The 24,044-nt window shown below is 38.3% G+C and overlaps 1 protein-coding gene across 4 annotated transcripts in view; it reads left to right on the forward strand.

Moving 5' to 3' along the window:
* Positions 1-10,289: 10,289 nt before the first annotated feature.
* SLC24A2 (solute carrier family 24 member 2) overlaps positions 10,290-24,044 on the forward strand; it is a 105,276-nt gene continuing 91,521 nt past the window's right edge. For all 4 annotated transcript variants that reach the window (XM_069881199.1, XM_069881201.1, XM_069881200.1 and 1 more), the window contains exon 1: positions 10,290-11,362. In XM_069881199.1, the coding sequence (XP_069737300.1) occupies positions 10,427-11,362 (936 nt within the window). In that variant the 5' untranslated portion in view covers positions 10,290-10,426. The remainder of the gene's footprint in view (positions 11,363-24,044) is intronic.

Below are 24,044 nucleotides of genomic sequence, written 5' to 3' on the forward strand. Positions count from 1 at the left end.
ACCTGTTGTCTGTGATTCTCATATAGGCATAAGTTTGCTTTCTTAATCATGAATCAGAAGAGCACGTGAGCATTTGGACCGGTTTATGCATGTAGGAAAAACAGCTCTTTAAAGGGCCAAAGTAATAATTACTTTTACAATCGTGTGATGAAAATGCATACTATGTTGAGCATTATTTCTAATTGTTGTTTCCCTTTCTTCATTCTTTCCTGTACTCTATGCAGAAATCACTCACAGTGGGAACAATTGTGCCAAAGTAGATTTGGCTTCTATGTTTTGCAAGCAAACAAACACAAGCCACTTTAGTGGAGCTGGCTCCATCCCAAAGGCACCTGAAACTCAAATTCTGTATTTACTGTATAAACTTCTACACTTACTCAAGTGACTTGCAACCCTGCATACATCCAGTACAAGCTTACTTCCCATACCTAGCATTCCTTCCCAAAATGTTCCTTTAGTAAAATAAAAGCTTTTGTCAAACAGTGTTTCCACCAGTCACTTGTATGTTGCACATTTGTATAACATAACGCACTGCCTGTATGCAAAGGATAAGATTTGGAGAAGTACACTTCTGTGCAAACCATGAAACACCAATTCCCATGTTAGCAATGGCTGCACACAGCTCTTACCCACATGTTGGGCAGGTCTAAGTAATGGCAGATCCAATGCTTTATGCCTGGAAATGAGTGTCAGACCAGTTGACCCTACAAGCTCTTGCTGTACACGACTGTATGAGGATGTCCCCTTAAAAGAAAAAAGGAAGGAATTTGTCCAAAAAAGTAGACTTGCCGCCCTTTTCCCCAAATCATGTTAACTACCACTTAAGACAGAATTCCATTCATTCACTGTTCTTTAAGTTTATTGTGCTTCTAACAATAAACTACTAGCTGAAAGAAAAATCATACTGCCAGCTTGATATCTGTCTAGCAGCTGCATGATACTCAGCAATACTGTTCTTAAATAGTTGGATATTACCACACTGATTACCAGGCCTGCTTTTCCTAAACAAATTACAAAACTTTGTGTACTATAAAAGGAAAGGAAACCTCAAGAAAGATGTACAGCTAACATCTCAAAACATCCTGTGGCAGATTTGAAGAAGATTCTAGGTTGTTCTTTTCTTGCACTGTATCAGTAAGATGACTAGAACCATCTTCAGGCCAGAATAATGTTAGCAATCATTTACTTCACATACCTAGTGGTAGTGGACAAGTTGTATGAACTCTCGTTACCTGGGCCCTGCTGGAGCAGGCCCAAGTAGATGGAGAGTACCACAAGGCATCATTTCACGTTCTTGCCTCCCTGTCGCCCCACAGGCACAGTCTGCAGACCCAAACTTTTTTCTCCTTGCACAAGCAAAGAGACGCTCTTAACCCTGAGCATTTGTGGCTCGAGCTGTTACAGAGACCATATTAAGAAAAGCTCCTGTTCTAAACCTGAACCAGAGCTTTTGTACAAAATGTTGTCTGTTGGTTTTGTAAGAACATTACCTTTCTCTTGCTCTTTTGAAAGCTTGTCCCTATAGCATCAACTGTCATATCACCACTGTCAATAAGTCTGTAAAGGTGCTCTCCTTGGTCCCACTGTGCTGTGGTCCTGGCTTTAACCTTATCTCCAGCAAAAGCATTCATTAGTCCCACTTGCATCTCCTAGGAGTTTTTATAGGTTAGGATAAAATGATGGATCTATGGTTGTTATAAGCCAATATCAAGCTTAAAACTGTTTACTTACTTGAAGAAACATTGCGTAGTCAATGTTATGCCTGTTGATGATTGATGTCATATCTGTTTCTTACAAACTGGACTTCCACTTGCAGAAATGATCATGGATGTATGTGTTAAATAATTATAACCCAAAAGAATGTCCTTAGTTTTCTTTCTTCTGCTAGTGCTGAAAAATACAAATCATGAATTCTTAGTTTAAAAGGGCAACCAACCTGTATTTCATACTATATTTACAGCACTTGGTTTAATTTTTATTCTGTATGTGCATGTTAAATCTTCTCTGACCTGGGGCATGGGGCATATAGTTTACTATTAGATATGAGGAAATTATTTAAAGGGCTACTTTTTTCCAGTGATTACACAAACTAGTGAAGACCTTTACTTATTCTTGGCATTAAAACAGAGCTAAATTAAGTATAATTCTTCTCACACCAAGCATTTTAAAATATTATTTATGTTTATATGTGATTTCATATCTCTTAAACACAGATAAAGAGATAAAGTAAGTTGTCATAAGTCAGTAATGGGCAATGAGACAGTCCAAATCTGTCTAAAAGTAATGGAGAAATAAGATGGAGCCACACCTTTCTAGCTTTTTTGGCATCAAATACTGATCACTGGAGATTGCATTCAAGGTAGTACTGGCCATTTGATATTTGGAAGGAGATTTTCAGATTCTGCAAGAACTGATGCTGGAAGGCTAGCTGGAGACAGCTGCAAAAGTCAACATCTTTCAGATCTAACATACAGCAGAAGTTCTCAGTATTAAGGATCACATATCTGGGGGAAAAAAAAACAGATCAAATAATTGTATCTGTCTTCTTAAATTGTTCTTAATGTAGTGAACATGTTACAGTGATCTTTAGAATGTCTAATGGGCAATGTATTTGAGCTTTTTGAATACTTAACTACCTTCCAAATTATGTCTTATTTGTTTATTCCTCTTAGCTTGCACATTAAACTGCATCTTGACTAAGACGGAATAAAAATAATAAACCCCCAAACCCCCACAACCTCTTATGATTAATTTCAGGTGTCATTACTGTATTTTTTGTTAAGTTTCACCTCTAGAAATAACATTTTGCTGCTTCTCTCAAACTGCTATGTTGATCTGTTTTGTTTATCTGATTCTTTAAAAAGCTACTGCAGTACACAAAAGTGATTGTTTTGCTTTATCTGTGATCAGAATTATATGGCAGAATATAAGTTTGTAAGCTTGGGAAATTTGGCAAGATTTTGGGGTGAAATTCTATAAACAGTTCTTACTGAATGCAGAAAGATAACACGTATCTGAATTACTTAGTTTGTGATAGTCTTTCATTTAAAAGACCTGGGTATCTTGTTTTCTGAAAGCTTCTCAAAACATCCATTTATTTCAGTTCCAACTTTCCTTTTATGTTCTGATTCCAGATTCTCTTATTAGTTTGAAAGGTTTGAGGTTTTTTTCAGCTGATGGGACTAATTTTGTGGTGCTGCTTTAAACCACTCTTTTGATCTTACTCTAAAATTTAATATAGCATGACTCAGTGCTTTTACTACTACTGAATACAAAGCCCAATATGTCAGCTGTTCTTTGAAAGATTTCGGCTGCTGTTGCAACCACTGAAACTCATGAAACTATGCTGATAGACGGGGTCTTTGGCCTGTTGACCTGGCCACATTTCAGTCCATGGTGCAAGTGCTTTCTGTGCACATGTGCAGGACTCTAATCGAGCACAGCTAATTAGTGCTATGCTCACAAGGATCTAGCAATGTAAAAGGGAAATTAGTCCATTACTTCGCTTCCCCTCCTCTTCTTTTTCCCTTCCCCTCCTCTTCTTTCTCCCCTCCCCTCCCCTCCCCTCCCCTCCCTTCCCCTCCCCTCCCCTCCCCTCCCCTCCCCCTCCCCCTTCCCCTAATATTTCTGTCCCCTTTTACCCTTCCATTCTGCCTTCTCTGCACACCAGCACATGCATAGTTAATTTACCAACAGATTGTGACACTAATTTTACAAATACTTACCATTTCACTTCTCACTATTTGAGGGCAATTTTTACCTTATATTTATTTCCCTGAAACGTTCCATGGGGGTGGAGGAAATTGCTTGAAAAACAGATTACTGCAGAGATGAAGACAAATAGCTTGTAATTCATCAAGAACAAGAAATATGAGAAGGCAGAATATAAGGATATATAAAAGGAAGAAAAAATTGATAACTGTTTGATGGCATAGCAATGAAGATAATTTAATTGGTGTGGTCAGTGGGACACATTTCCCTCCAGCTCTGCCTGGACAACGGACTATCCAGAAATAAATTGTGTAAAAAAATCCAAGTTGTACCCAATAGTGAGTTTGACCTCTGTCCCTGAGGCACTCCTAAATGTTGCAAGTCACAGAGAGCAGAGAGTTTCAAGCTGAGGCTCCAAGCAACATGATACATGAAACTGCTGGGAAATTGGCAAGGATGTTGGAGGTCATCCACCAAACCAGAAATTGTTTCTAAGGCTGCTGACTTGCCAGCTTGCAGGTGTTCTTATAAATGATGCTGGCAGGCCACAGATTATAGCAAAATAAGCAGTCCTGTTGACTTCAGGGCAGCTCACTGGGGTTACATTACAGCACTTAGATACAAGGAGCTTCAGAGAAGCAAATTATCATCTCTAAAAGAAAAAGTCCTCTGAAAGAGAAAGTCGTGTTGCTCTGTCCTGCTGTTTCTTGGAAAGTGCAATTACCCTGTAAGTAAAAATAATCATCTGCATATAATCTATCCAGGCTTTGAAATGGATTTCAATAATGGTATACCATTTAGTACTTTTTTTCTGTTGTGCTACTAGATGTTAGGCTGCAGTGGTTCTACTCTGATATGGACCTCCCAAGGAGGAAGATTCGTACTTTAGTGAAGGAGTTTGTCCTTTAAAGAGACCGGCATGCTGTGATGACAACATTTACAGTTGCCATATGACTAATTAGTATTTTAAACATTACATTAGTAAAACATGCTCTTTACTGTGCCAAAAAAATCTTTTGTCTTTTAAAGGTATACTCAATTTATATTTTCTTATCTTTGTGTTCACTAGCAGAGACTGGAATCATAAAAGCAGTTAGCTTTAGTTTCCTTAATAAAAATGTTTGCACTGCTCATTGTAACTATGCAGAACACAGGTAAAGCCCTCAGATTTCACATCTTGTATATTAAAAAAAAAATTCAAAAACTCTCAAAGCTTTCCAAATCAATCATTTGTTAAAAAATGTGAATTTCCATTGCAGCTGATTGTGACAGATAGTAATTGCATCAAGACTGTTTCAAAAAGTATGTGTAAGCAAGTAAAATTTAACCCACTCCAAGTGAAACAGAAATATCAGATGATCTTAGAGGTTTAATAATAAGCCAATGCCTACAGTTTAAGGTAAGGTACACCTTTTGCATCTTTTACAGCTTAAGCTCACATTCTGTTGCTGTCACAGTGAATTGCAGTAGTTGCATAGTGATACTGGTCTACATGTCATTTTACTTTTTAGTTTTAATGCCAGTTAGAACTCTGTATTGTTGTGTACATGTTTGCCTCTTACTTCCCAATACATGAAGTGGAGATAAGAAACACTCATAACTTCAGGTACTTGTAAGGTTTACTTATTACAGAGGATTCAAAGTAGTTTCTGAGTATTGTTTTAATTGCCTCTTCAGTGAGGGCTGCTGGAAACTTGTTATTGTAGTTAATTTAAAGAAGCTTGTTCAATTTTGTTCAATATATTCCTCAAGAATGCATTACTCAGGTAATATAAAAAGTTTCTGCCCCTCAAGCCCTGTGATTTATATGTAATATGTTTATTACTACAAACAAGTAAAAGATGCAACATATTTTGATGATAAATACCATGTAAGTGTTTTAATTTAACTATGTTATCATCCTTTTCACCCTTTCACTTGTTATGCAGGGCAAAGTGTTTAAATAATTTTGATATTTCAAATGTCACCTGTTCCCAGCTGCAATTAGCATTTAAAAGCTTAACACCAATTTTCATTCAAATATGCCGCCTGTGTAGTCATGGTAACCTCCTCATCAGCTTTATCTTCCAGCTTTAGAAGGTATTGCCATGATACTTAGAGAAGTTGTTATTCAGGATTTTTCATTTGGCTCCCTCCTTCTTTCCTTTCCTGCACACAAGACAATTCTGTGCTTGCTTTTACAAAATTGTAGGTTTACAACAGCAAGAAAAGAGCCACAATAGAAATACTGAAAAAAAAAAGTTCTCCTTCATGGAGCTTCCTGGAAATAGGAAGTAGTGAAGAAGAGTGGCTTATGATTTCAGAGGGCACATCAGACCTGGGCCGTAAACTACATATAAGCAAGCTAATTATTCAGCATACTTAAAAGTGTAAGCCCAGTCATATATACTGATGTGTAGATTCAGGATCCAAGTACTTAGCAGATGTCTTCTCCCTCCTCACTTAAGAAGAGAAACATTGAACCAGATGCAAGCCAATTACTGTTTCATTCAAGTAATGTAATTATTCTGCGTTTACCCAGGATATGCTCTGACGTGAGAAAAATATGTAATTTATTTTGCTGTTAGTTATCCTCCACATACTAATTTAACTAAGCCTTTTTGTTTCTATCATCATTATTATGCAGTATTTATTTGAGAACAGGTCAGCTGATTCAAAATGCTTAAGTTATTGGTAGAGATACCCATCTGTGAGCCACATCAGTCTTGTTACAGATTTTACTGTCCTTGGCCTGCAACACATGTTTATCATCAGGAGATGAAATGTTACAAGTACAGAGAAACAGATGGATATTACAATTCAAATACATGGACTTTGGTTAGTAGATAATCTAATTATAGGGTATATTACAACATAATTACAGAGGACTTTCTACATTTTCTCCTTATGTTCATTTGCAAAACTCACCTACTTCCATTTCTGTTGCAGAAACTGATAGAAGTTGGGGTACTACGCACATATCCCGGCCTGCCTCTGGCCATCTGTGAAGCTGTGAAAACATCTCCTAGGTATCTTTTTCAAGTGGCCACTTCTCAGAGACTCCAAGGCTGCTATATTGTTATACAACAGGAACAAGAAATCATATAAGCATGCTTATCTTTAATCCTTGTTGTCACTGTATTACAGGCACAGGTTAAATATTTCAGATATAGCCACTTCATCTGTGCCTTGCATTATGTGATTACACACAGTAAATCTGTATTTTCACTAATTCTTATCTATGTGGTGGCTCTAGAAGGATGATTAAAACAATCTCCACATATGTCTCTGAATCGTCCTGAGTCTGAACAAAGCAAGTCTGGACAATCAACAAGCACCCTCTATCAGCTGTCAGCCACTAATGAGAACCTCTCACTGTGTAACGTGAAATAAATGTAAACTACTTGTGCAAACTCTAGCTTTGAGGGGCAATTTGTATGTATGAATCAGCCACGGCTCTCACAGGAAACTGTTAAAATTTTGAGAATATGTTATAAGTCTTTTGCATGTCTTGCATGTCCACATACCCTCTAAGATGTGTGTTGTGTTTTGTTGAATCTGGGTTTGCCACATCATCACTTTTCAAAAGAACTTATAGATTCCCAGTCAACACAAGGCAACCTAAATGGCTCAGATACTGCAAACTGCCAGTGTGGAGATGCAAGTAGACTATGCACCTTAGGTCCATGCAGTGATATCCTAATACTAATTTCACAGATATTTAACAATGCCCAGATTTTATCACTTCATAAAAACTCACATTTTTTTTGTATTCTCCATGAAACACTTAGTAAATTATTTTACACTTGCCACCTTATGAAATCAGAGTTGAAAAATGAAGAAAGTAGAAGTTGTAAAAGTTTAAGTTACTCTTTAGCCCAAAGAGGCTGAGACTTCAGTGTTTACAGTGAAACGTTACAGAATGTGAAAAGGATATCACTGAAAGCAGAGTAGTGCTCGTGAGATGATGACGAAACACTTCTCAACCACTGTCCCATCCAGCCCATCCAGCCCCTCTAAATCTTTCTGATCTTGCTTGGGCTCTGCATTTTTCAAGGATTTCCCCACTGAGGTATTCCCCAGCTGCCCTGGCTCAAGGAAGGTCTTCTTGAAGCATCGGCCTACTTACACTAGACATCTTCCGTGTTTCCATGACTCACCGTGTGTGTTTCTATAACAAAGCCATAGTAGGGGTTCAAGTGATATTTTAAAACAGCAGCACCAGCACCTGCATATTCCAGTGGATCTACAGCATGTTAGCTGCAGCAGAGCTGCGCTTTAACGATTTTGTTGTATTTGTATCTTGAAGCAACTACTTAACAAAGCTAAGTTTGTTCAGGAAACAGCCATGTTGATGGAGAACAGAATAGGAAAGGAGCAGTTCTGGCTATGAATTTGACGGTTTCTTGGGCGTTCAGTGCACCTTCTCTCTGACAACTTTGAAACGCAGTTTAAAGAAGCCTCTGTTCACAGGTACGTTAGTGGTTATGAACAACTTTACAGCGAACGTATCTCCTTCCTCAAAATCAAAACCAAGACGGACCTTTCCTTTCCCTTCAGAAAACACTTGGAATACAGGACGCTTTGACTATAGGCGACCTCTCGTTTCAAAATCAGCGCAGTCCTCGCGCTTAGAAGCGCTGGACTCCGCTTCTGCTCCTCGGCTAACCCCGAGACGCGAGGGGCACCGCCCCCCCTCCGCCGCGGAGCAGCCGCCGGGGGGCTCCGGGCTCTGGGCGGCGCGGGGGCGGATCCCGCGGGGCGGATCCCGCGGCCGCCGCAGACGGAGCAGCGGGGGGACGCCCGTCCCTGTCCCCGTCTCTGTCCCTGTCCCCGTCCGTCTGCCGAGCGGAGCTCCGGGTGAGCGGGGCCGGGGGCGGGGGTGGTTTGCGGGGTCTACTCGCCGCTCCGCACGGAGGGGAGGAGGAGGCGCTGGGGCTGGAATCTCGCTCCGCTTTTGATTGGGGGGGGGGGTGTGGAGGAGGGAAAAAAAATAAGAAAGAAAAGAGAGGAAAAAAAAAAAAGTTTGTGCGGTGCGGAGGGGCGCGGTGAGAACTTGGTCTGAGTCGGGCGGCCGCGGGGGAACGGGGTGCGGGGATGCAGCGCTTCCCCCCCTTTTCGCCTTCGTGTGATGTTTGACCGTGTCGGGTGCTCGACCCACCGCGGCGTTGCCTTTCCCGCTGCCTTCCCCGCTGAGCGGTTTTTATGGTGGTCCCGGTGAGCAATAACTCCTAAGGTGGAAAATGAAATGTCCCTGCCGCGCTGCTGTATCCTGCAGATGGAGCGTGTCTCTATGGCATCTTCTTGCTGTGGGAGCTGCTCGTAGCCATCTAGAGAAGCTGCGCCTGGGTTGATAACTTTTACGTAAATAACTGCGTGTAAAATAGTTGTAATTCTGCATTTGAGAATACAAAATCAACGTTCAGCTGATTAATAGATTGCTCAGTACTCGTCTATTTTTACCAATGACTTTAATAGGTGGTGTAACAAACTATTTTTTGACTGCAATAGGAAGTACCAATAATTTTATTCCGAAAGTAGTCTATATTTTGTGTCATATAAAATGCAACTTACTGTGCATAATGCATCTGTAACTAATTTCTACGTTACATATATTCTTAAAATTCAATAACCTCTGCACCTGCTATTATATAGCTGATTTTTTCCTGTCTGAAAAGTGCTGTTGGTCTAATATGCTCAGCCGTGAGAAACATAAATAGTCCTTCTCACATAGTTTAATTTCTCAACATTTTATTTGTTTCAGGATCAACTCTTTTGTAAATATAAACTGTTTTCTTAAGGATCTGTAAGAGGAGCACTTTTAAAAGATGCTTACCACAAATATTCTTAGCAACTTCCTACATTTATAGCTGAATGTGTGACGGAAGCCAAAACAAAATCAAAGGTGGATGCTTTTTTTTTTTGTTTTTTTACCCTTATATAGTCCAAGCTGGTGTCCTAGGTCTGATCACAAGCCAGCTGAGTCCGCTGTGTAAACCTGGGTCAATTTTGCACAGCAGTTAAAGAAACCGTGGATGTGTTGGATCTTCAGTTCAATCCTGTTCCAGCAGCTTACCATTTTACCTACATGTCAATGACTGTTGCTCTGTGCATGCATAATGCTCCAATTAATACCACTTCTGCTGCCTAAAGGTCAGATGAGATGCTTGTTAGTATGTTGGTTGCTTTTTTCATACGTTATTGCCCCTGCATTTGGGATTTGGACATTACATGATCACGGCAGGAGGTGATTACAGAAGGCAGTAGTCTTTGGTGAATCCATTAAAATAGTAGTTTCTTCATTTTTACGCAACATTTGGGGACTGATTTTACCTTCTACTAGGCAACCAAGGAGAGCAGTGGCTTGGAGGCATATGAGAGGCATAAGATGATCTGAGTATTGATAGACTGCAAGGTTACTACTGAAACAAACATCGTTGCTGTTTTCTGATGGGATGTGGCAAGGTTTGATATTGTAGCTGGTAATATTCTACCTCAAATTCTGAATTTAATCCAGTCTGTAATATGCTTTTTAGAAGTTTCTAATCACATGCTGCTTCACTAATGTTAATAATATCTGTTTGTCCTTTTAAGACTGATGAAGAAAATACTTCCTATGATGAATAAACATACTTGATTCTGGGAAAAGTCTTCAAGCACTTCTCATCTCAAAGCTGAAGAGAAGTATGAAGGAACAATCCATCTGACTCTGTCAGCGTCTCACGTGGAACACAAAATGGCTCTTCAGAAAAAAACTGTTGCTGATGTTGTGGAGGAATGGTGTTTGGAGGAACCGCTGTTCGGTTGCAGATGGCACCAGAATGTTAGGAAAAAACTGAGACTGATACGAATTATAGGGCTTCTTGTCAGTGTAGTGGCCATTAGTACTTTCTCTCTTTCTATTAGTGCCTTTTTTAAGGTGGAACCCCATAGTGTGGTGTGGGCCAGCAACCTAGATAGCCAAAAGCCGGTGCGTGGGCACCAAAGAACTCTGTTGGATTTCCCAGAACAGAATGAAAATGGCACTCCAGACAGACACAGTTCTATGAAACACGAAGCTGGGCATGGAAATGCAACAGATGATTCTGCCAAGGGAGAGTACCCCGAGGACCTTTTCTCTCTTGAGGAGAGAAGAAAGGGAGCAGTGATCCTCCATGTAATTGGAATGATTTACATGTTCATAGCCTTAGCCATAGTCTGCGATGAGTTCTTTGTTCCCTCCTTGACTGTTATCACTGAAAAACTGGCCATATCCGATGATGTGGCAGGGGCAACCTTCATGGCTGCTGGTGGGTCAGCCCCAGAACTCTTCACTTCTTTAATAGGAGTGTTTATATCCCACAGCAATGTCGGCATTGGTACAATAGTGGGATCTGCTGTGTTCAATATCTTGTTTGTTATTGGAATGTGTGCTCTATTTTCCAAAGAGATCTTGAACCTTACTTGGTGGCCGCTCTTTCGAGATGTGTCTTTTTACATCGTTGACTTGATCTTGCTAATCATCTTTTTTCTGGATAACTTGATCATGTGGTGGGAAAGCGTGACACTCCTGACGGCATATTTTTGCTATGTGACTTTTATGAAGTTCAATGTTGAAGTAGAAGAATGGGTGAAGAAATTTTTGAGCAGGAACAAGGTTGAGAAGGTAACAACAGCAGATGCTGAAGGAAAGGTTGGTCAATTTTTAATTAGAATATATGTAACAATGTCAATGTTACTCCAGAGCCCTTCTATATCATAACAATCATAATATACCACAGTAAGTAATATAAAAAAGTTCTGTTTTGCTAAAAGGTCTATTTGTTTAATCAGTACAATAGAATTGGAAACATAGGATGTAAGGCAGCCCTCTAGTAAATCAATAGCTTGTAACTCCAGAATGATCCTGATCAAACAGAAGGCAAGGAAAAATGTCAGCAAAAAGATATAAAACTTTACTCAGCATTTTGTCACATTGATGAGGCATGAGATACGCTACTCTTTTTTTTTTTTTTCCCCTGAGCTTTTGGATTAAGTAGTAACAGTATCTGAGGAGAATCTGGTGAAAAAAATGGCTTTTTAAAGAACCTCAAGAAAGAACTCAGAACACTATTCAAAGGTATTTTTATGTATGTTTTTGATCTGCCGATGCTTATATGCAATATTAACGTCCAGTTTTTATTAGCAGCAGTTATATGTAAAAAGGCTCAGGAAAAACAGTGACAACAATGGCAAAAGGCAGAGATCATCTGTTTAAGTGCGGTGGTCTCCCATTCATGGTATTTGCAACTAAACAAACTAGTTTTTGGCCTAATATCTGCCCACAAGTAGAGAAGGGAATTCACACACAGAAGCTTGGAGGGTCTTCAGCAATTATCTTCATGTTTTAAACAGCTCTCTTTTTAGAGATGGCTATGTTTTAAGGGACTTCTGAAACTGAACACAGATACTTATGTATGTATCTATGTGTGTTAATTTGATGTTTACTTCTGATATTGAAATGTGGTTTATGACAATAGGGTTATTAGTCATCGGGTGAGATTTTGTTATCTGGTAATTATTCAGATTATCAGGGAACTATTCACTGTTCTGTTTCCTTTGTTTAACAGCTCTGCATGAGTTATTCAGAAGAGGCACAATCCACTGGTATAGGAGCAGAGGCACATAAACAGGAGAATAGGGAGATGGAACGCTTGTAACTATAGAAAGAGGCTACCTGCCTGTGGCTCACGGAAGGTTGATGATTCTGCCTTTATGCCTGGCTTTAAAGAGAAAGATTGATATTTTAACGGTACATCCAGGTGGTTGCAGTTTTAGGACAAGCCACAAAAACTCTGAGTTTTTTTTGTTTTCTAGTGAAGTCTAGGACCTGTACACTTATTTGTAATTTTATATTTTCCTTTTTTTCCTGTTCCTTTTCCAAAATCAGCATCTTTCTCAAAAATGCATAATTAGGATTTATAAGAAAATGAAAAGAAGGTTCAACATCATCAAAGTATTTGCCCTAAGAATGAAAGGCTCCTTTGACTACATTCATTTGTTTCTAAATAATGTAACATTTCACAGTAAGTTGTAAATACTTTCAGGGTTTGTGCTAAGTATGTGTAATGATAGGGAGAGTTTGCAGTATGTGAGGCAACAATTTAATGCACCTTCACCTGTCCATAAACTGGATTTGAAGGAGATGTGAATATCCTATAACTAGTCTTATTCAATATACAGTACAAAAAGCAGCTGCATTAGGTTGTCCCGTCTATAGGGTGGGGTAGACAAGCTATTTACTGTGGTAAGTGCTCAGTTATTTTCAACTGGACAGAAGAATAAATCATTTGTGAGCCGAACTGAACACAAGATATGTTTAAAGTGCCATAGATGGACTTGATTTTAAAAAGATACCTTTAGGAACACTTGTTTATTTTTTAATATATTAATTACTTTTTCTTAGAGTTTGTTTGTAGTATAGGTGCACAGAATTCAGATAGGGATGAAAAAAATCAGAAAAATGCCTACTTTTCCTGAAAACACACACTTTACATCATACATCTCCTCAAGTAAATTTATGAAAAACATCTTCAGGTTAATTGAAATTATAAAATTATGTATTTATTGAGGAGTAGAGAGGGTTAAAGATGCTCTAGTTTTGTTGCAGTTTTGCTAATATGTATTTTCTGCTTCCTGGGGAAAATAGCTTCTGTAGGTATCAAACCATGCATTTCTTCCATGAGTTGTGCTGTCAAGACAGATTTTTGAATATCCAGCTAGCACTTTGAAATTCTAACTCATTATTAATTGTATTACTGTTCAGTTCAATAACATTTGAGAGGATGAATGAACTTATTTTCAGACAGCAAGGATGTCACAGATTGGTTTTTTTTTGCAAAGAATGTCACTGAACTTGTTGCTTTTCAGATTTAAATTTCAGATTTAAAAAGAAAACCCCAAGCAAATAGAAAAAAGAGGCGGGGAGGGGAAACTGGCATGTAGTTCCAAAGCTGATAGGAAAGCCTAGGATTTTCAGCTTGGAAGTTGTTCCCTAAAGCAAAGGATTAAATGTTTTTGTAGTCTCAGATCTGATGTCTGGTAGTGAATGTAATGCATGTGGGTGCTTATTTCCTAACCAGTGGGGACTCAAAGTATTGTGGAAGTGATAGTCACAGCTTTTGGTGGCAAAGGATGCGTAATTTCTTCAGTGTTAGCTGTTAGCCTAGATTGCTTCTAGTCATCAAGTGCTAGGTCAAGTCAAAATAAAATTATATGTAATCAGATTAGTTTATCAGATGCAGAATTTGTGACTTCAGTTGTTTGTACTGGAAACTTTTTCACTCTTTTTTTTACCCCTATAGGGCAGAAAATTGCTAGGCAGCTATCTGGAATCTATGGGTTAGAGTGCCTTGAAAGAATGTTATTTTAGGAGTACATAGAAAATTCTCTTCTTTCCTCTAAGCAATACTCCTTCCGACTATCTGTTGTTGATTCTCCTGTTGCCAAACTGGGAAGCATTCTGGTAGAAAACAAAGGGCGCCTGCCATATTTATCTGTAAGACTTTGTGATGTTATCTGAAAGCAGCTCAACAAAGTTGAGAGGCTTAAATAGGGCATGTTAAAGCTGGGTACATGGAGGGTTGGGTGGTTTATTAGCAAACAAGTATCAAAGAGTAAAAAACTGATCAGATGGAAAGCCTCTTAACATATTACAGTGTAGTCTAATGTTAATTTCAGTACTTTTATTATCAGTCATCTTGAAAGGCTGAAGAAAATTTTATATTCTCATGAAGGATAGTATTTCCCATGAGAAGAATGTCTTATGAAATGTTTTTTCTGCTTGTCTGTCATTTGCTCTAGATCTATTCTTTGAATTGCTAGAATGCATGCATATCTCTAGATGCCTTTTAAATTCCTTTCTCTTTCCTGCTCTTAAGAATTAAAGGCATTTTTTGTGTTAGAAAACTGTGAATATTCAAACTTAGCTACTTTTTCTGGTCTTGTTTTCTATAGTGTATCTATTACTTGTAAAATGTGAATGCAGACGAGTACTCAATATGAATTTGATTGTGCTTACTATTTTCCTCTCACAAACTTTGAAATAATATAATATAGGTCCTTAAAGAGCACAGGCTGAGAAAGCCTGATAACTTGAATTTTGGCAACAATTTGGTGACACTGATGAGAACAGACTGCAGTCATTTTTGAATTCAGAGTTCATGAGACACATTGGCAAGGTCCTGCTCAAACTGTTGAATAGTTTCCGACCCATCTCACACTCAGGAAAGCGTAATGGCAGTCTATTACTGATGAACTCTGCTGTGCCAAGGATAGAAAAAAGGAGGAAAGTTCAAAAAGCGAGGCAGTATGAGAAAACAGAATAAAAACCAATGGCTAAGTTTTACAATGTATGGTGTCATATGACATATTTAGACCAAGACTGGTCCTGGCAAGTGATGTTGCTGGATACCCTGAATGAGTCCTACAGTAGCTAGTGCAATTCCACCAACAGGTACCTCTAAAAGTCCCTTCCAGCCTACTTATTTTGTAGTGTGATTTTTAGGGTATGTAGTAATTCTGCAAAGATTTTTTAGGATTGTGGAGGAAACCCTGATATTAATTCTCCATCTTCCTCAGTTGATTGAAGATGTTTAAAAACAAAAGCTTGAAATTGAGTATAATGTATTAGAAGATGAAAACGGAAAAAAACTGATGTACAAACTTCTTAAAAATAAGACTTTTTTACCTTCTGCAAAGGTTTCAGTCTTTCCTTCACAGTTCACACTCATTAAGGTGTGTTGAATATATTAGATCACGGTAAAACATCATGTGAAATTGCATTTCAGTTAGTAAGTACTTTCTTTTCCTTAATGTAGCATGGAGATCATTGCAGAAATACTTGAATCTGATTGCTTGCTAAATAACTCATAACAGTTTTGTTTGGCAACTAGGAGAACAGAACGTGGGTGGCAAAGGGATATTGTGCAATGACATCTGTTTCACTGACAGTACCGTTTTAGATAAATAGCTTATGGTATATATAGGACCGTTCCCATTTTTCTACAGTTACAGAGAACTGCATTTGGAAAATGAGCTATTTTTATCAACAAGGCATAATCTGACATTGTTTTATTGCCAGTTTTGTAGTCCTAAGAAACCTGAATAGCTTGCGTGTGATATTTTAAGATCTATACTGATCTCAAGCATTGCCACATTGTATTTAATGGCAATATTTGAATTATAACGGAGAGGTTACTAACAGGACTTTTAGGCACTTCTCTGCATGGCGGCTTTTAATACTGCATACACACAGTCACTGTTACGTGATCCAGTATGTGTTTGTTTAAGGAAAACACAAATAACCTGCATGTGTACCAGGAAAACTGGAATCAGTGGAAGGTCTGAGTTTGTAGTTGGTTCTTAGCATTGAAACCACAGACCCAGTAACTGTAACTCTTACCTATATAATAGCCTTTCTTTACTCACCACTACCAGAAGATGTTTTAAAGTGATGCTTCGTAGTTCATAGGGAGTTCAGAGTCTTACTCTACAGACATTTCACAGTTCATCTACTTGTGCAAGCATGTGTGTGAACATAGAGCTATGAATATCTGGATCTTATGCAAGAACTTTGCATTGTTTTAAATACCTGTTTGGAACATGAGCATCATCATTGTCTTTGCACCATGTTTTGTTTTGATAAAAGCCTGGGTTTGTGTTACATTTTATTTGCTTTTATTGTCTCAAAAACTTGCAGGTTACTTCTGTGTTAACTTAATGCTACTCCAGTAGCAGTAACTGTCAGTTAATTTGCCTTGAGTATTTAGCATTGTTGATTCCATTTAGAGTTATTGTTGATATATCCAAAGGCTGACAGTTCAGATATGCAACCAATAGTGCAGGGAAATGGATACAATTTTCAGTTTATGTTAGCTGCTGTCAGTAATTTATTGTTTACAAAGGAATGCTTATAGTGATTTTCACTATTGGAGTCTCTTACTTTTGTATGTATGTACCCTGGTAATGAATAGAAAGTGACAGCATGGAAATGTAGTATTCATTAAATGGACTTAAATCATGGCACTCCACAAAAATTCATTACTCAACCCTTCCTAATTGTACTGGGAAAAATAAGCCTAAAACTGTGCCACCTTTAATAAGCAGCAAGGGGACCACATATCCATCAATGTATTTTAAAATAAAAAGCATATAATTAAAAAGAAGTCAAATGATACTTCTTTGAGGCTGAAAAAACCCCAGCTGTGTTGGCAAATGTTTGCCATACTATATTTTGTAAAATTAAATTCATTGTGCTAGGAGCTGTACAAACAGAGGACTATGCAGTCCCAGAGCCTGGAGGCTTTATAAGTGTTTTTCTTTCTGTCACGCCAGTCCTGGGTACTTTGGTCCAGATCCTCAACAGAATATGGGAGCTACCAGGTACTGTAGGTGGAATTTCAATTCCCAGATCAGCATATCAGACCTCAAAATATCTGCCTGCTTGGAGGTACTTAAACTCTGAAAGAGCTTTACTTTTAAACAGAGATGATTGTGGGTTAGATGGAAAAGCAATATCATGCTGCCAGTGTTGCTTCCAGGCTCACTGAGAAATGCCAGACCCAGGTGAGGCAGCATGATACTGCTTTTCCATATAACCCACAATCATCTCTTTTTTCTCCAACCTAGTTCTCCAAATTTACCTCCCAGGCTAATATTTAAGAAAGTGGCTTTTTTTTTAAGTGGCTTTTACAAGCTTTTCAGATTCTAGTGGTGAGAGTGCTAAACTTCTTACACAATTATATCAACCGCATTCACTCTTCATATTATGTGGTGTCCTGCTCATCATTTGAAAACTTTGAATGGTAAGGCACAGCTGACTGCCCTGCTTTTTCTGTCCTTGTTTTAAAAGACAATGGTGAGCTCTCCACACAAGGTTTTTAAAGGACGTGTGTAGGTATCTGTCTTTTCTAAAGTGTGGGACTCGGGTGGTAGGAGCTGTCCTAGGGCAGTGCTTGTTGCAGCCTTGAGGGTGTTGAAGTACAGTGATGTGAGCACTGCTGACTTTAGGGTGGCCTTAGTCTTTCTAGGTGGTGATAGTCCCTAAGCAGCTAGGGACACATGCCAAAAAATTAAGTTTTGGTGAAGTGGTTCTGTCTTGTTAATGATCTGGGTTTTGGTTTTTTGTTTGTTTTTTTCTTATTAGAGGGAGTCAGTTTTCTACTGCCAACTGCAGAGGTGAGAAAACATCCCTTTTTGGTTCCTTTCTTGTTCTGAAATTGTCTGGAAGAATTCATACACTGTGCTTTTGTAACATAAAGTGATATAGAAGCATAATAGTTGGAACAGTTCTTAAAAATTAGGTTAAGGCCCACGCTTGTTTGGTGTTTGAAAACCAGGCTTTTTCCCCATAGAAATTGGCAACCTGTGCAGAAAGCTTTTGAAAGGACTAAATCTAAAAGGCGAAATGCTGGGTTCAAGGTCAAATGCTGGGTCAAGGCCAAATGACGGGTACTGCACTTGGGGAACAACAACCCTGTGCAGTGCTACAGACTAGGAGAAGACTAGCTAGAAAGCTGCCTGGAGGAGAAAGACCTGGGAGTGTTGGTTGACAGCGACTGAACATGAGCCAGCAGTGTGCCCAGGTGGCCAAGAAAGTCAACTGCATCTTGACTTGTATCAGAAACTGTGTGACCAGCAGGTCCAAGGAGGTTATTCTCCCTCTCTACTCGGCACTGGCGAGACTGCACCTTGAGTACTGTGTTCACTTCTGGGCCCCTCACCACAAGAAGGATGTTGAGGCTCTGGAGCGAGTCCAGAGAAGAGCAACAAAGCTGGTGAAGAGGTTGGAGGACAAGTCTTATGAGGAGTGGCTGAGGGAACTGGGTTTTTTTAGCCTAGAGAAGAGGAGGCTGAGTGGGGAGACCTTACTGCTCTCTACAACTACCTGAAAGGAGGTTGTGGAGAGGAGGGTGCTGGCCTCTTCTCCCAAGTGACAGGGGACAGGACGAGAGGGAATGGCCTCAAGCTCCTCCAGGAGAGGTTCAGGCTGGACATCAGAAAAAAAAAAATCACGGAAAGGATCATTGAGCACTGGAACAGGCTGCCCAGGGAGGTGGTTGAGTCACCTTCCCTGGAGGTATTTAAAAGACGGGTGGAGGTGCTGAAGGGCATGGTTTAGTGTTTGATAGGAATGATTGGACTTGATCCTGCTGGTCTTCTCCAACCTATGTTGGAGAAGATTCTGTGATGCTGTGAAAATGTACAGTCCGCGTTCATATTCTCTGTTGCTTGTAGTTGGATGTTTGTATATTTTAAAAAGGTGGTGCAATGCAACATGGGATTTGGACATTTATAACCTTTTACCCCTTAAGTACAGACAATAAATACACAAAACCAGTGAGTGCTTTCTAATAAAGCAATCAATACACTACCAGTATTTCAGAATTAAAATAGCTTCTTCCCTTGGTCCTTTAGACCAAAATTCATAATCTGATTTTAATCAGTAAAGCAAAGAAATAGAGAGACAAAAGAAGTTTGAAAGGTCACACTTTAAAAGATATGTGTGGGATGAATGAGTATTAGAAGTGTTTCATGCAGGAGGTATAGAGCAGATGAGGAGGTGTTTTAGAGAGAAGTAAACTGCTGTAATACCTTTAACAATTAAGACACCTCTTATCTATTTAGTAACCTTTTTTGCTATTTATGAAGTAAATATTAAGAATAAGACTCGTTAATTTCTTCCTAGTGGTCTAAAATGTTTTGCCTGACCTGCAGACTATCATTAGTGTGGTGTTTCTAATTCTGTACAATAAGGAACGGTATTTCCTTGGCCTTAACCTAGCTAGATCAGCCATATTCCATTGTATTTTAGCCAGCTCTTTTTTTAAATATCACTTTTTATTGTTTAACTTAATGGCTGATTCTATTAATCTGTGCAGCAATGAGCATGCTGTTGGCAGAAACTAGAGATTCAAATCCTTTCTTGGCACTGGCAGCTTTTTTAGAACTTAAAATGACAAGATAAAGCAAAATCAGATAATTGTGATGAGTTTATTATGCACAGATGCATTCTGATGCATCATAAGGTAAGATAAAGCTGGTTTAAAAAAAGAAAAGTGACTAGTTTTGTGATTTTTAATCCAACACCTCCCTCTCCCGTTGGGTACTTCTCTTGAAAATCATTATCTTCCTTTATCAGTACAAACCAAATACCTTAGTAATACTTGACTCTACATTTCAAAGTTCTGGAAATCTGGGCTGTGAATGAGAACTCCTTATTATAGAATGCTCTTGACTCCATATTGTTCTATTTTAACAGAAACGCAAATGTTTTAACTATTGTTAGTTTTCATACCAAAATACCAAGATAATAATCCAGCATGCATCATACTAGATGCTTAGACAGCAATATGAAATCACAGTCCCTCCCCTCATAACTTCAGGACAGAAAAATGTCATTCAGGGTACCTGGTAAGAACAATGTTTCAACATGTTTTTTATTTTCTGTATGTTGTTACACTTAACCTTTATAGTTAGCCTGCGATCATTCTTTTTGTCATTATCTGAGCTGTCACTGAGTTGCTGATTATTTATTACACAAAGATGTCCAGGAGGCAATTTAAGTAAGTAGTTTATTTCTCTGTATGTTCTAACAATAGATCTTTGCAAGTGTCAGCCAATGATGCATCTGGTAGAAGGCAGCATCTTTTGTATGATAGTACTTAAGTCAAAATAGTAATGCTGGTGGTCTGTTTTGCTCTTTGGGAAAACAGACAGTTTAGATGGTTTGGATTTAGTTTAGTTTTGTTGTAAATTTGTGTGTGAAATTCTTCCAATTGTATTGGTCACGTTAAGCAGAGATCACTGTTACAGACAAACTGAAAATCCTAAACTAAAGCAGACTTAGAGCATAATTTTTGCAAACCAATTACATCTGACAGAAAATACATTGTTTTCATTACTACATATTTAATTATTTTGCAGGCAGTACCTGTAACTTTAAGGAAATAAAGTTGCTATTTGTTGTTCTTAGTCATTTATTGGCTTTCTTGTGTTACTATCTGAAAAAAAGGAAAAGATGGCAGTAGAATTGAGCCTCACGGCTTGGGAGGTCAATGAGAGTTTTAAGTATTGAACATGTACTTGTTTCTGCAGCTGGTGGACCGTTCAGACCTGTTCAGACCTCACGTTGCCTCCAAAGCAGCTTTGTCTGGTGGAATAACTACTGCAGTGCCTTAGTCAACAGTGACTCACTTTGAGTAATTTTATTGTCCCTTTCAGATACGATTTCATCTGGGCAGTTCAAAGAATAGTTACTGCACAGTTACTGTGTTTTGCAGTATTCCATTACTATTCCATTGTCCTCCATATCATTGAAGTTGTATTTATTTACGTGAATAGCCATGAATAGCAATGATCTTGGATGACTTCTTTTAAGGTGAGTGTGTGAGAATAGGCTTAAAGGTGTGTGTGCAGTGCTATTAACACCACAATGACGTGCTACACTTCAGGGATTAATAGATTGGTGCAAAATAATTTCTTGTTCGAGTCAGAATAAAGATGGCAGGGAAATTGTACTGCATACTACACTGACAAATCAATCACAAATTTTCCTCAGGAATTAATCCTGCATTATCACCTCTTAACTGCTTACTGCTGGGAGTCTAGTCTAAAGTCAGTGGTAATACCAGTGACATTTATTACATAACCAGCTAGTGTAAACTTTTCACCTCTCACATTGCTATCAAAGTGTAGATTTTGTAGCTCTAGCAGCTACAGAACACTAAGGAAAAGGTACATCTACTGTCACAGCCTGCATTTGGTGACCTTCAGGGTCATCTTTTGGGACCTGTCCAGTTATTTAATCTTTTGCCTAAAGGATAAGGTTGAAGTTTGCAGGGCTTGTAATGCTAGAGTTTGAGTTCCTCTTTTGGGACTAATGAGATTAATTTTATTGTTTAATTAGTGGTGCAAGCTTTTACCAGATTACTAATTAAATCCCTTTTACTGCTACCAGGCACAATCAACAAGTTATCATTTAGCTAAAATTTATTGCAATCATGTGTCTGAGTGGAAAAAAAAAGGCAGATTTGGGGGTTTTGCTTTGTCCAGGAGTAGTTAGAAATCATTCATATTATTTAGCTACTCATTTTTAAAGCAGCCATCTGATGTAATTTGAAAGCGTGTTGCTGTCAAGCAGCTATTTTTCCTTCTGTATAATTTTATTGTTATTTATATGGTCCTGGTTTTCTGCTTTATTCTTAATATTCATTGTATTTATTTACTATACTTTGTTTTAATTTACAGTGTTTCTGGGTGGAATCATATCCTATTTGAAGGCTTCATCTTGACTGGCTTTCTAAATACTGCAGTGATATAAATAATTATGAAATAGTTTGCAAAGTTTAGCTTAAGAAGTGGTTATGATTTCCTCTCTGCATTGAAAACAGAACAGTCAAGTTCTCCAGTTCAGTATGAGGTTTTGACATGTATGTGTCTTTGAAACGGACACAGCAATGCTAAATTCTCTCTGGAAGTCACAGGCAGAATACCTGGGTCTGCTCTCACTCAAAACCAGTGGCAAAATTGCTCAGAAATTTAGTCAGAGAAGGATCATGGACTAAATTTTGGAGGAATATTGCCTTTGATTTTTGGATTCTATTTCTGAGATAAAATTGCTACATGCTGCCACTCAGAATCTTACTCTACACTTTATAATGAAGTGATTTTGTAAATTTTTCATTGTCTTATACTCAATCTGTACTGGAACCAATTACTCTCTGAATGTCTGTAGGCACATCTGTGTATACACATACACACATGGACACATAATTGTGAGTCTGAACGGTGCCATGTGGGTCATAAAAGAGGTCAATGAGATATAGTGCAGATCCTTAGGATTCTAATGTGCATGCTTGCTACATCATTTCGTCTGTCTTCTGCCTAGTAACCCATTTCCACAAGACTCACTCAAATATTTAAAATTACTATGCAGCACATTTCTCATAGGTTTTTTCCAGATTAGCTGTTTAAAGAATTATGTCTGTGGCTTTTCCTTAAATTTGGAATCCATCCAAACAACAAATCACTTCTGCCTGAGGCTGAGGACATGACGTACTGAGTTATTGACATATTTTATTATATCTTAATATAATAAGGCCCGTTTTCCTGTGCCTCTGCAGGGATAGAAGAAAGGAGGTCTGCATCACTGGAGAGTGATGATTTCTCGCTTTCCAGTGAGGTAATCGGGACTTGATTCTATCATGGGAGTGGCCCAGGGCACTATTCTATACTACATGACATTTCATGCAGAGAAAAGGCCATTTCTTATTCAGAGGAAAGGCCAACAGCTGGAATTACAGTAACTAAAATTTGTTACATAAGCAAGAAACTGTGCAGTAAGTTGGGGCATGAATTTAAATTAATAGTATCTACCCAGAAAGCATTTCTTCTTTGGCAAAGGAATAGAAAAGTCACCACACTCATTCGTTTATTATTTGCAAATATATTAGTACATATGTTTGTGGATATAATAGTAATTATTTGCAAATAAAATTATTAAAAATAGTTACCAAAAAATACATTAGCATTGAAATTACTTATTGAATTATTTGGATAGCTTCCCTTCTCTGTTTGCTTGCAAGCAATTCCATGAGGATACTTAGAATGTAAGGTATGGTATATATATTTAGCAACCAAAAAAAGAACCATGCAACTTTTTCTTTCGTATTAATGGCCATTGAAAAGAAATGTTGATTTATGATGTCACACGTGGACATGTGTGAAGAAATACAGACTCTCATCTTAAAATAACAGCAGTAAGCTCAGTAATAGGCATGCACTGAATTGCAAACTCATGCCTTAGTTTTGGATTTAAGGGTTGAGATGTGGTTCTCTCTTTCATTTAATCTTCTTAGAAACCCGTGGCTTTCAAGCCTTGTACAACATTGTGCAGTGTGCTGTCGGAAGGTTTATTTCTGTTTGCTTGATTGGATTACTGTGTGCAATGAAAACAATGGTCAGCATATTGGCAGCAAAGTAATCTTGAGGCAAGACAGAACATGTGGCATCTGAGAGAAAAGTGGTGGATACAGTAGCAGTGAGGCTGGTGGAAACCAGTGAGCAAACCAGATACCATATATGAGACTCATATTTAGTGTCATGCTATTTTTGAAGTATCTTGGTAAGCATAATCTTGTTAATGGCCATTTTTGCCAGTTATTAATGTTAGTAGATTTTATGCTTAAGAATTCTTCTCATCATAATTATTGTCCCCTCTCAAAAATATTAGGAGAAGTAGCAGGGGGAAGAAGTGAATTAGACTTGAACAAACCTATAGGTGCAGATTTTTGTAATTGTAAGAAGGTTTTGGTTTTGTGAGGGAAAAGGCTACA

Source organism: Phaenicophaeus curvirostris, chromosome Z, assembly GCF_032191515.1.
Source record: "Phaenicophaeus curvirostris isolate KB17595 chromosome Z, BPBGC_Pcur_1.0, whole genome shotgun sequence".
Lineage (NCBI taxonomy): Eukaryota > Metazoa > Chordata > Aves > Cuculiformes > Cuculidae > Phaenicophaeus > Phaenicophaeus curvirostris.